Source organism: Pygoscelis adeliae, unplaced genomic scaffold, assembly GCF_000699105.1.
Source record: "Pygoscelis adeliae isolate BGI_AS28 unplaced genomic scaffold, ASM69910v1 Scaffold63, whole genome shotgun sequence".
Classification (NCBI taxonomy): domain Eukaryota; kingdom Metazoa; phylum Chordata; class Aves; order Sphenisciformes; family Spheniscidae; genus Pygoscelis; species Pygoscelis adeliae.
Window position 1 is genome coordinate 6,403,745 of NW_008824414.1, and position 13,149 is coordinate 6,416,893.

A 13,149-nucleotide genomic window follows, 5' to 3' on the forward strand; every position below is an offset into this window, starting at 1 on the left:
TGGTTCGTTCCCCCCCCCCCCCCCCCCCCAAAGGAAGAGTTAGGTTGTGGATGATAAATTGGCCTGCAATACCAAGCATCCAGACAAACCTTTGGCTGGCAACTACAGCACATAATTCCCTTATTCTCTTTGATCAGTATTTGCCTAATGTCCTCACTTATCTTTACGATCAGTCTTCTTCATGTGCGTCAGGCACGACACACCAGTTTTGGAGTGCTCAGTATTCTCTCAGTTCCCATGTCTACACATACCAGATGCTCTGGGATTGCAGGGCTGCAGTCCTTTCACAAATTCTAACAACTGATCATATAGAATAACGCACTTCATCTTCAGAATAGCAGTGACAAACAGGCCGTTAATACTATGGGTTAGTAACTGCTGCACGGATGTATTGTGTCATTTTAAGAATCTCCCCAAAGGCCATAGTGTATTTCTTAATATCTCTGAACTACTGGGTCGTGTTAAGCTGACTTTCTATCTAACACTGAATGACAAATGAGGCTTCATCAAACTGGAGGGCAACAGCTTCCGTTTTGTCTACAAGGGTATTATGCAGTAAAATACTGTGCCCTCTTGAATGACATACCCACAGAGAAAAAAAGGAAGCAAAGAGGAGCCCGTAGAACTTATAGATTTTTTTTTTTTTTTAAAGCAAAAAGTAAATATTTTTCTTTTTTAACTGGTCATGAGTATTAATGAATAATCCTTAAATACTGAAACACAAGCTTTCCACCAAGTTTTCATTTAAAAGACATGCTTCGTAATCAACCAGTAATACCAGGAGAGCTGGAGAGTGCACAGGTACAAACACTGCCTAGCGCTTCCGGCTGCTATTTTCTGTTCTTGTAACTGAACTTAGAATGACTAATTCTTGTTGAACCTTACAGTTAGAAACTAGATTCTTTACCTGCTTTGTACATCGCTTTTTATCAACGTATCTCAGAGCACTCTGCTATGAGAACTTTTATTTTTTAAAAAAAGGAAAAAACCTCAACTGAGATTAACTCCATTTGCTGCAACAGAAGTACAGAATTTTCTGAAATGTGCTTATGGCTTAAGCAGGTGCATTTGATTTTTCCTTTTTATTTAGTCGTTTTTTCTTACATGCCAAATCAAATTTCATGACTTATTTCCCTATTTGGAACTTAATTCCGTTACTTCAGGGTGAAGCTGGAGGTACACGAAGACTGCTGTTCTAGTTTAAATGCATATGAGGCTATGGCCTAAGGGTTTAGTTGCATGTTACATTTTTATTTGATAGTGAAAACACCTGCAGTTCCTGTCCTGGTTGCTTGTTTCTCCCCATGTCCTAAAGCTTGCCATCCTGTCAGTTGTATATATACATATATACATGTATATATGTATATATACAGGCGTATATATGTATATATACAGGCATTTATGTTAGTGCACTGCAAATCTGATTGCCAAAATCATCTGGGTTAAAAATACCTCTCTTCTCATTTCCCCTCCGCTTTTGTGTGTGAGTGTGTGTGGGAGGGTAGTTGGTGCTGAAAAAAACATAACGTGTAGTTACACTCTGAGAGCCAGTATGTTCTTATTTTATTCAATGTCAGTTGTAAACATTTGATATGCTGTATTATTCTCTTGCTTAAACTGCCTAAACTAGTGCAGCTTCGTTATTCTTCTGCATTTCTACCGAGGAGAATGAATTCTCATCCAGACTAGAATTTGGAAAAGACTCATTGATGAGCTCCCACTGTTGAGAAGACTGTTTTTCTTGTACATTTCCAGTATTCTTGCTTAACACAAGAAAACAAGTGAAATTCTGATGGGCATGACAGAGCTGCTTCTAGCGTGCATAATTGACAGAAGTAAAATTTATTTTTATCCTTTTTGAGCAATCTGATATGACCATGAAACAGAGCACAAAATCATTGAAGAGGGAGAACTGCTTTATAAAATGACAGTTGTAAATCATCCTTTTCTGAAAGCTTAAACTTGCACTACTGTTTTGTGTGTTGCTAAACTTGGTCTATAAGGATGTGTCTTCCCCCTGCTCCACCTTGCTACCTTAATTGTTTTCACAATTTATACTTTTTTAGTACCATATTTGGTGGCTTACTAGTCAGTTATACTCCTTATAAACTAATGCATTGCTGTGTTTTTTAGGGGGTTTTTGGGTTGTGTTTTTTAAGTTGATGTTTCAGCTTGTAGGAAGTGTCTCTGGAGAACTTACAGCTTGCAATGGAAAACTGGAGTTAAATATCCGATTATAAAGCTTTAGTGTGGTAGTGTACCAACAAGAACTGTGATCAGTTGTCTTTTTAAGTGCACAAAAGGAAAATGATGACTATTGGGTATTTGGGGTTCTTTGTGAATATTAAGACTCCTCCCTCATCCCAAGAAATACATGAACTGCTGCACATCAGTAGGCTAATGAAGTTAAAAAATGGAGCTGCATATGCTTTTTTATTCTTATTTACAGATATTTCTGTGGCATTCTTTATAATACCATCATGTTCAGAAAGAGATAATGGTAACTGTCATGACAGAACTGAAAAACAGAAGAGGTTGTCGTTCTTTTTAAAGTTTGGGAGTGGAGACAGCTTATATGACTTGCCTGAGAACACACATGATGTCTGTGGCAATGCTTAAGCCTTTCCTCATGCTATTTAAAGGACTTGATTACTGATCCTGTTTTTGCGGTAGTATTTTTGTAAGACCTAGGTCGTGTTGCACTTTCTTGGTACCTTATAACAACTCCTATTGTCTGAACCTGTTTGTTTATGGGCTTACAAACATAGAATAATAATGTGGTTTGGATAATTTTGGCACAGGGCTTGTGTTCAGACATTTGATAGTAATTGACCTTCCTTCTGTGGAGAAATCTGGCTCACTGCACAGCTGCACATATGCATGTGCCAGTACATCGCTGAGGAGTGAACAACTGGTGGGCAAGCATTACTAGTCCTGAATGTGCAGTTTGATATGGTAAACAGTGAGCAAAATGTACTTTAGGAGCAGTTGTTCTGGATATTATTTAATTATATTCACCAGTTAGACAGCTTATGTTGAAGTGTAGTTAGCAGCTTAGTAGGGGACGAGCCAGCATTGTTTTAATACTGAACAGGAACTTCTGTAAACTAGTCTGTTTCCAGACGGTAGCAAATGTACATTCAAAATGACAGACCTTCTGGTTCTCATTGATAAAGGATGACACACATGCCTGATGTAAGATTGCAATGGAAGTCTTCAGCTTTATATAGCTTATATGCACTATGTGAATACAGAGCATCTGCTAACTTTTGTGATCCTTCAGCAAGGTGGGGAAGAAGGCTTCACTAAATTTCTAAAGACTTGGTGGCTTCTTCATGCATGGTAGTGTTAAAATAAGTTAAAACAAAGCTGAGTTTCTTTCTATGCTAGCAATCCCAAAGACGACCTCCTTTGATCGCAAAATAAAATTTGTTTGACGTGGTTTTGTTCTTAGCAAACATTGACTTCTTGTTTCACTGTCTCCTTTTAAACGCTTGCTGGAACAAATAAACTATTAATACTACTTCTAAAACTGAAGTTAAACTTATTGGCCCATAATTCTTCAGTACTTTTTAACCTTCTTTTATTTAGTCCAGTTTTCTTTACTCTGCATTGCTATTAACTTTGTTAGCAATTTACTCAGTTGACTTTACTAAAGAAAAAACATTTAACACACCTGCCTTTTCAGGGTCATGGCAGGCTTTTGATGTGAATAGCACTGCTCCTCTTGGTCTCTGTATTTTGCTGTGTCTATCCTATCTAGCATCTTGCTCCCATGTGCTTGTGGTAGTTTTTATGCTCTACCTTAGTAACCTGACCTAGTTTCTGTTTCTTGAATGCTTCTTTCTTATATTTTATGGTCAGTGAAGGCCTCATGACTTGGCCAGCTTCACTTCTTTACTGTCTTTCCTCCCCCAGTAGGATTGTTTGGGTGTAATAGCTCTCCTATTAAGTAAACAGATTTCCATAACTGCATTTTTTGCCTTGGGCTTCTCCATAACTCTTCTTTGCCTTGCACTTGTCTATTGTGAGACTTCCCTGAGTTTGTTTACCCTCTGCTTTCTTAAAGCCCTGAGTTGGATTTTTTGAGCTATTCTCACTCCTTTCTGTCTTAAGCGTTGTCAGCTGTCTTTTTTTTTTTTTCTTTTTCTTTCTTTTTTCCCTATTTCTTTCACTCAAGTTATATTCATCTTTGTATGTTTACTCATTCCTTCAAATTGGTTAGAGGGCTCTTCCAGATTGGATTCTCTTTACAGTCTTTAATAGGACAAAAATAATTATTGCTAAATAGTCTAGTAGAATTAATGATATGATTTGTAAAGGTCTTAGTGTTGTCCTTTGTATGAGCAACTAAGAGGTTATTTTAACACATGACTATAAGGGGGAGGGTTTGTGTGTGCAAACTAAAATAAATCTACATGTTTATTGATTGTGTCTGAAAATGGTTTGGGTGATTTAGAGTTCAAAATACATTGTTTCCACAGTCTTAAGCATGCTTTTAGGATTTGGTGTTCATTAGATGCATAGTTCTTACTCGAGGTTTCTAGCTTCCTGGTTTATGAGTGTGTGCGTGTATGCTGCTGGGGAGGGGTAATAGGAGAGCACGGTGCCAAACTCATTGGAAGTTGTTTGTCATGGAGAGGGACCGAAGAAGCCCAAGTCAAAAGAGTTCTCTCCTGCCTTCTCCATCTCTTCTCCAGTTCTTCCCAGCTAGTGTTGATAACTCTGTGCTAGTCTGATCCCTCCACCTCAGCTCCATGAAACTTAAATTTTGAATGTACATCTGCTTTTTGTAAATCCCAGTGACATTGAAAGTGGACAAATTGTCTTAAATATTTTAAGATTTCTTGATTATTGCTGCAAGAGAAATAAAGCTTTTTGCAATGGTGAGAGTTTCAGCACAAACAATGTGCTGCTACTGTTCCTAAAGCCATTAATGACAGTAAATGGTTACGCACGGGACTTGAAGACTTCCAACTGTTGTTTTCCTATAAAGTTGTTGTTATTATTTCAAAGTTTCTGTACCTGTAACTGTTTTATATCGAAGTTTTGAGTAGCTGGGTAATTGCTTTTATTAGGATTGCCTTTTTCCTCCCTTGACCTATGCTTCTAATACTAATATTGAGTTAGGAAACAAGGACATCTGTGATCTTGCACAGGAATATACTGATAGATGTGGAAAACCTGTAACTAACGACTGTCTGCATTTCATGTATTGTGATGGGAAACAAGCAGAAAGAAAGACCCCCAATTAAAGTTTTAAAAAATGTTTGTTATCCTAGTGAAAGGATAGGGAAATGCAACTTTGACAGTGTTCAATGTAGTGAACTTGTGTTAATTATTTGTATGATATACAAATAGTCCTTCCTGAGTATCTTGATCCTTTTAGTGTATGCATATTTAGAAATTAACCTATACCGATTTCTTTTTTGTGCTCTTAACACATATAATAGTAATGATATAATTATAAAATATGGATAATTGTTGTATATGACTATATGTAATATATATAAAATCACACAATGCTTATAAAACTACTTAGTACTAGTCTTAAATGCAATTTTGTGCCTCCTTTGATAGATTACTAATAGAGCTGCTCCCTGCCCATGAACCTTCAGCCTTTTCTTTTTTTAAGTCTGAGGACCATCATCCGTTCCTTGGTAACAGTATGCTTTCTCTCCATTTGAAAATGCTTCCTTGTTGTCTCTGAGGAGATGCTGTTTTGTTTAGAACCCACACATAAAAATTTTAAGCTGATTGCTCTTAGTGAAACTGATAATAGAATGTCTTCATTAACATACTAATTTTTTTCATCATGCAAAGGTCTAAAATACATGGCTTCCTGTCTGGATATTTTATCTGATTGTGAGAGAGACTAGTTTTATTTTAAAACAAGTATTAACATTCTACTGATACTCAGGACAAAAACCATTTTTAAAAGAAAAAAAGAGCTAATGCCCAGAGATGCAATTAATGTCATCCAGTCTGGATTTATGGAAAATAATTGTACGAGACATGTGTCTCATCGTCACATTTGACACAGGAGCATTTTAGTTTGCAGAAACATTTATACTTCTGCATAATATTCCCCTACTACTGAAAAAAATACTTAAAAAAAAAAAAAAGAACCCACACATAAAGCACTAGAAACTGTATAATTTTAATGATGTTAAATGTTAGTGATGGGTCAAAAGCTCTCAAAGTGATTCAGCATTAAAACAAATTACTCAGGCTGTAGAGACAACATTGTTAATAGATTTTGAGACTAGTTTCAGTGTCTAGTGGGGATGGTCCAAGTACATTTAATTTCATCTGCTAGGAGATGATAGACTAGTGAACTACCTGAGGTCTCCTGCATACTTACTTTCTATAATTATAGAGGGAAGGCTCTATTTTACAAGGGGAAAGAAACAAGAGTGGAAGCATAGTGGTTACAAAATAAGAAAAAAACCTGTGTTTTCTACTCTTGTTTCAGACAAATGTTTCATACTGGCAGTTAATTCAATTTTGAGAAGCAGGGCAAGAAAATCTGCTTCAGTTCTGTGGGACGAAGGTGCTGATTTTGTCAACTGGATTTGCAGTCCCTCTGAATTGCTTGTTTTTCTTTGGAATATTTCCTGTGTTTTGGATAAGTTAGTGAGATCTGAGAATATTTTGGTTTGCCTTTTTTATGCTGAACAACTTGTGCTCAAACTTTGTGAGACTGCACTTGAAAAATCCTATTTTGTGGGATGGGCACTTGAGAGTTTTCTAAGCAACCAAAAAAGATCTTTGGAATAAGATTCTTCATATCATCTTCAATAATATTCTTTGTTAGGCCTCTTTTGATTGAATGTTTTTAGTTGTTTATAATCTTCATTGACGTTTGAGTCGCTGTAAGATGCTTTCTAGTGTTAAAGGAGATAAATCTATATATGCGATATTCCAGTGCTTGTAAGTATTAGTGGGCTTGCAGAAAGTATCATGGTCCTATTCATGTAAAAAAGATTAATTTTTAATGGATTATGATTAAAAATGTTTAATTATGAATGGAATGTAGTTATGAAAGATAGTTTGAATTGAGTGTTCCAGCTTAGATCGTTTCAAGATTTTAAACCCCTTTTCTGTGTGTATTATATTTTCAACCACTGAAGACGTGTATAAACTGCGGAATCTGGTTGAAAACAAGATTTATGATAGAAAACTATGCTGCAGTCATATTTACCTGTAAATATGGCTGGGGAAAATGAAAAATGAAGAATGAGCTTTATTTTGTGTGGCTGGCATAATGGGAAATGTCTAGGATGTTGAAAACAGGCCATACCTGGGAAACAAAGGATTTTGTTTATGGTGTTTTCCAAGTATTGCATTCTGACTCTGTTCCTCTTTTTTTGTTTTTTAATTTTGTTTTCAGATCTTGAGTCAGATGACTGTGCGTCCATATACATCTTTAATGTAGACCAACCATCGTCTTCTGTAAATCAGCCAATTTGTATTCCTCGCCATGGATTGCAGTCTCACTCCTCTCCTCTGTCACCACCTACGAGACTTCAGAGTCATAAGAACTATGAAGGAACTTGTGACGTACCAGAATCCAAATATAGCCCACTAGGTGGACCCAAACCCTTTGAGTGCCCTAGTATTCAAATTACATCTATTTCACCTAACTGTCATCAAGGGATTGAAGCTGATGAAGATGAATTGCACACAAATGGTACAGAAAATGAGTATATGGAAAGGCCTTCACGGGACCATCTCTATCTTCCTCTTGAGCCATCATATAGGGAATCATCCCTTAGTCCAAGCCCTGCCAGCAGCATTTCATCCAGAAGTTGGTTTTCAGATGCTTCCTCTTGTGAATCCATTTCCCATGTTTATGATGATGTGGACTCAGAGCTAAATGAAGCAGCCGCTCGATTTACCCTTGGCTCTCCTTTGGCATCTCCTGGTGGTTCTCCGAGAGGTCCCAGTGATGAATCTTGGCAGCAACCTTATGGATTTGGGCATGCCTTGTCACCTAGGCAGTCTCCCTGTCATTCTCCTAGAACTAGTATTACAGATGAAAATTGGCTAAGCCCTAGACCAACATCAAGGCCCTCATCAAGACCTACATCCCCCTGTGGGAAACGACGACACTCCAGTGCTGAGATTTGCTATGCTGGTTCTCTCTCTCCTCACCATTCTCCAACTCCATCACCTGGCCATTCTCCCAGAGGAAGCATAACAGAAGACACGTGGCTAAACACTTCTATCCATAACGTACAAGGCCTTAATTCTGGCCTTTCACCGTTTCAGTGTTGTACAGAGACTGATATTCCTCTAAAAACAAGAAAGACTTCAGAGGATCAGACTGCCACTTTATCTGGAAAAATAGATATCTGTCCTGAAGAGCAGGGTAACTTATCAACATCCCTTGAAACTGCAGTAGATGACTGCTCTGGATCTCAACACACCTTGAAAAAAGATTTGCCCGGAGACCAATTTCTTTCTGTTCCTTCGCACTTTACTTGGAACAAACCAAAGCCTGGTCATACTCCTATATTTCGGTAAGTGATTAGAAAGTTCTTGAGAAGGCTTCCCTCCCGTTTTTCCCCTCCTATGCATTTCAAGTAGACATATAAATGTGCTTATATTTCAATGACGCATTAAGACTTCTTAAAGAAAACTTCTTGTAGGCAGGTAGATGATATAATTAGGAAAAAAACAAGTTAAGACACCAAATACCCATCTTTTTCTTCTTTTAAAAATACAGTAGATGCATTGTAACGTAGGATTAGTTTTATTTAAATGAAGTTTGTTTGCATACATGCACAGAGCCCAGCTGAATCAAATGACTGCAGATTTTGTGCACACTTTGCAGTTCCATCTAATCTGAGCAGTTAACATTTTAATATAGCTAAAGAAACCTGACTCACATGATTTTATAAAACTGTGAGACCATGAAAGAGGTGGGGAGTTTATTTGCTTTTGGTTTTACTTGCTTCTTTGGGCTGATAGAATTCTAGAAATAGAATGGAGAAAATAAATTTGCATGCCATACTGAAAATCATCCAGAAAGAATTGATTTCTGGGCTGTAGTTCCAAGGGTATTTCCACCATCATGGTGCTGAGTTAACTAGCTCTTTTCCTTTTGTAGTCCTGTCATGTGCCGGCAGGATGATTTGTGGAGGCTCAGAAGAGGGAATTAGTTCAGTTGCGGGAAAAGTTCACCCTCCTTCCCATACTGTTACTTTTTAGATGGAGCAGTTCTGTGATCTTTCCAACCATATAGCTTCCGGAATCACTTTGCCAGCACAGTGCAGTGAGTGGAGTGGAAATGAGAACTCCTTAAGAAGCATTGCTGCTGAATGGACAGATACTGTGGTTACTCAGCTCAAGTTATCCATTTGATTCCTGAACCTTCTTCTTGCTCTACTAGGTTTTAAAAATAAGTGGTAGGGAGGTACTGGGAGGAAGGAGCTGCAGGCATTAGAAGGGTACATTAGATTAATATCTGTTAAGCACAATTATCCATATAAAAGCCATATTATAGGTTTAAATGTTAGTGCTTCCATGCTGGTCTGTATTGATTTTAAAATAACTTTGATTAAAATAGTATCATTCTGTCCACAGGCAATGCTTAAGATTGGTTCTTCAGGGATGTAGTGGATGAAGCAATTCTTCTGTCTTAGAGTTGGGGAGGAGGAGGGGGGCGGGGCAGGACGGGAAAAATGTAGGGTAGGATTCTCCACATATATGCTTTATTTTGAAAAAGGCAAAGCATAAATCCTAAAAGTTAATGACGAAATATAGTGTTCTTCACATTGCAAAGTCATCTTTGCAAAGCACTTGTTTTCACACTCTGTATTTTTAACTTTAGAAAGAATGGCTTAGAAAATATTTATGGCTTTAACATTTTCCTCCCCCCTACCACCTCCTCCCCCAAAGTAAGTGAAGCAAAATAAAGAAAGAAATGTTTCTGACCAATCTTCAGAGATGCCCTATAGGATACTTTTTTTCCCCTGGCTCTCAGAGTTTTAAATTCTTAGCAGAAAGCTAGAATTAACTATTGCCCAGTAAGCCAAGCTTACTGAAGAGGTATTCTTTTCGGGCACTTCCCTCAAAAGCACAACTTGTTGAAAAGTGGATGCTGGCTTTCATGGCAACGTGCTAGTTTTTATGTAACTCCCCTTTCTAGTGGCTTTTTCCAAATTCAGATGTCATTCTTGCATCATTTTAATGTCTTGATGTATTGTTCATCTGACAAGTCATCAGGAAATAAGCCTGTAGAAAAAATGTTTTAGAATACCTGTTCCCATTCTCTGTTGAGTACATGAATATTCTCAGGGATGTCCGTCTTGTGGAATATAGAAGCACTTGGTCATCTTTTAAAGCTTGCTATAGCTGACCCTTTCCATGCACGTTTTAGGCAAAGAACTAATGGAGAAAATTCAGCTGTAACTTTTACCTCAGAAAGAAGTTACGAACACAAATGGGTGAAATATAAACCAGTATTTCAGGGTACAGTGAAACATCCTTAAAACAAATGGAAGATAAGTGAATCATAGCTTTAAGAGCTCCCCACAGGGTAACTTCTAATGGGTACCATCAAATAGAATTCAGTGTTCATCTGAACAATGAACTTTCAGTTTTACTGCTGAACATATTCCTATGTGTTGATAGATCAGTGTCATGCAGAAGGTTCATTTTTGTTAATACAAAATTTCTGTTAATTTTAAAACTAAGTTTTATATAAATTCTTTAGAAGTTGTCAACTAGCTTAGATTGTTAATATCTAAATAAATTTAAACAACGCTCATTCAGCCATTTTTTCATTTTTGCATAATTGTATAACCACAGATTTTAATTTCTTCCCTCCTCAGAAAGGTATTGATTTTAGTGAGTAGAAGTGGGTTTTTTCCATTTTTTTCTTTAATGTCCTTCCACATAACTGTTTATGAATGTGAAGTTTAACAGTAAAGACGCAAAGCTGCTAGCTGGAAAATTCTGTTTTACCAGATCTGAAACTACTGTGTTGACAGATACGTTAACTGTCTTGAAGTTGTTTTGTTTGTTTGTTTTTAAATTCTGTTGCAGTCTGCTCATCTGTTAATAAAAGGTGTTCAGTCTGTTACTAGAATCTCTTCATTCTAACTAAAACAACGATAACTATTTTTCCTTGATTGTGTATTTTGGAATTGTATTGTATTTATGTAGGATACTCAGCAGTCCTAACTTGGCATTTTTATTAGCTCGTAGGCTAACATAGTTTATAAAAGGTGAGCACCACTGAAAGGTAAAAGCACATAAACATATAGGCGTGTGGCAAGATGGGGTGTGGATCTATGGTTCTTCTGTGGGATGGCCAAAATAGTTACAAAAATAGATATTCAATTAAACCCGTTTCCTCTTGTAGTGGGGAGAACTGAGCAGAACTGAATAAAAATCAATTTTACTGCTTTCATTAAGAAGTAAAAATATTTTTTTAAATGTCAGAATTTATTTAGAAGCTGGCACTGAAGAACTTCTCTAAATATAAAATGGGCAAACGTGAATAGGTGTAGTCTCTATTGTCTTCTGCATAAGTAAACTAAATAAAACTATTAAGCTGTATACATTTGCTGCCAAAAATCTAGTCTGACTATTGAATTAGTGGAAATGGCTGCATTGGCAGGTGTATCCTCAGTGAAATGTTGAATTACTTAGCAGTTGCAGCCTGTTCCACAGGTGCTATGAGGGTATGCATCTTCAGTATGTTAAAACATTTCATTCTGTCATATAATATTTTTATAATTTTTATGCTTCTAAAGTAGGGGAGCTAAGTTTACTCAGATGTTTTACGAATAGAAATGAAATGCAATGTTTCTTAATGAATCCACTGTTTCTTAAATAGTTTATGACAGTGACCAAAAGTGAGCACTTCTGTTGTCATAAAGAGTTAGAGATTAATTGCAATTTATATCTTTATTACATATTGTATAGAGTAATAGATTGATTGTAATATAAATTGCAATATATATTACAATTAATATGTTTTTTAAATGTCTTTATTGTATTGTCAAGTACAAAGTAGTGCAGGAAGTAAACTAGAGTATTGATTCCAAGCATATGAAGTGACTCTGACAAGTGTGCACACTCAGCTGCAATAAACTGACCCCTGGCAGAAGTGGGGATAACTTGCCTCACATGTGACATGGTGTGAAATGTGCAGATAGCACCTTCTTCTCTGATTGCTATCTAAAGTTTTGTAAACCTGTAATCTAGTTTATCTATCGAGTCCTGATCATGTCTTCCTTCTTTCTTCTATGTTCAGTAAGTGTGCAATACTTAACAAAATTTAAAAATGTGTAACATGCTTTTGAGCATTTTTAGTCATATTTCAGATGCCATCCAAACAATTTTGTTAGATGACAGCTTGTTATTTGGTCACAGAAATCCGTAATCTGCCAGTGCGTAGCATATGAAAAATGTGTGTCTATTATGTGTCCCGAGTCACATTTCTGCTTCCTTGTCAAAGATGAGTCTAGACAAGTGACAATGGACAGAACCGGTGCAACAATTCATTTCAAATAGGTAAAAAGGAATGAGGCAGTGTCTTCTGTATCTAGGAATAGTGAAGGTATCTGTTGATGATGTCATTAACCAGGTGCCTCGACAGATGAGCACTCTTTCGATGGCAGATTAAATTGGTCATTTTACGGAATATTCAGCAAAGAAGTTATTTGATAATTTTATTTATTACATTGTTACTCTTGTTACTGTTATTTAAGATACCTCTTTCTTCCACCCCCCAGCCTCCCCACAGGATTATGGATCGCTTTATCTGTGTGTCTCATGTTTCCCTCCCCTCCACTTGGAAAATCCCTTTGTTTTGGGGATCTTAATGTAGTTATAGTAGATCTGACCTCCCCATTTGCTTATTACCCCAACATTTCATGAAGATGCTGATTTTATGACTTTTTCTTGCACATCTACTGTTAGGGCTTGAGTTTTACTCACAGAAGAAACACAAGTTTTTTTCACTGAATCTCTTTAAAAGACCTATTTCTAGGCTTTTGCATAAAATTATTTCAGATTATTTTATTAATTGGATTCTCTTTTTCTTTCACTCCTTTCCCAAACTCTGTATTAGCTGTTGGAAGGCAAACACAGATGCTTCAAGTTCACTTTCTTATTTAGATAGCCTATATC

At 36.7% G+C, this 13,149-nt stretch overlaps 1 protein-coding gene across 1 annotated transcript in view; it reads left to right on the forward strand.

Annotated features, from left to right (window-relative positions):
* The window catches only part of NFATC3 (nuclear factor of activated T-cells, cytoplasmic, calcineurin-dependent 3), a 72,037-nt gene that overhangs the window by 2,867 nt on the left and 56,021 nt on the right, over positions 1-13,149 (forward strand). Inside the window, exon 2 of the mRNA XM_009320852.1 lies at positions 7,394-8,525. Coding sequence (XP_009319127.1) covers positions 7,394-8,525 — 1,132 coding nt within the window. The remainder of the gene's footprint in view (positions 1-7,393; positions 8,526-13,149) is intronic.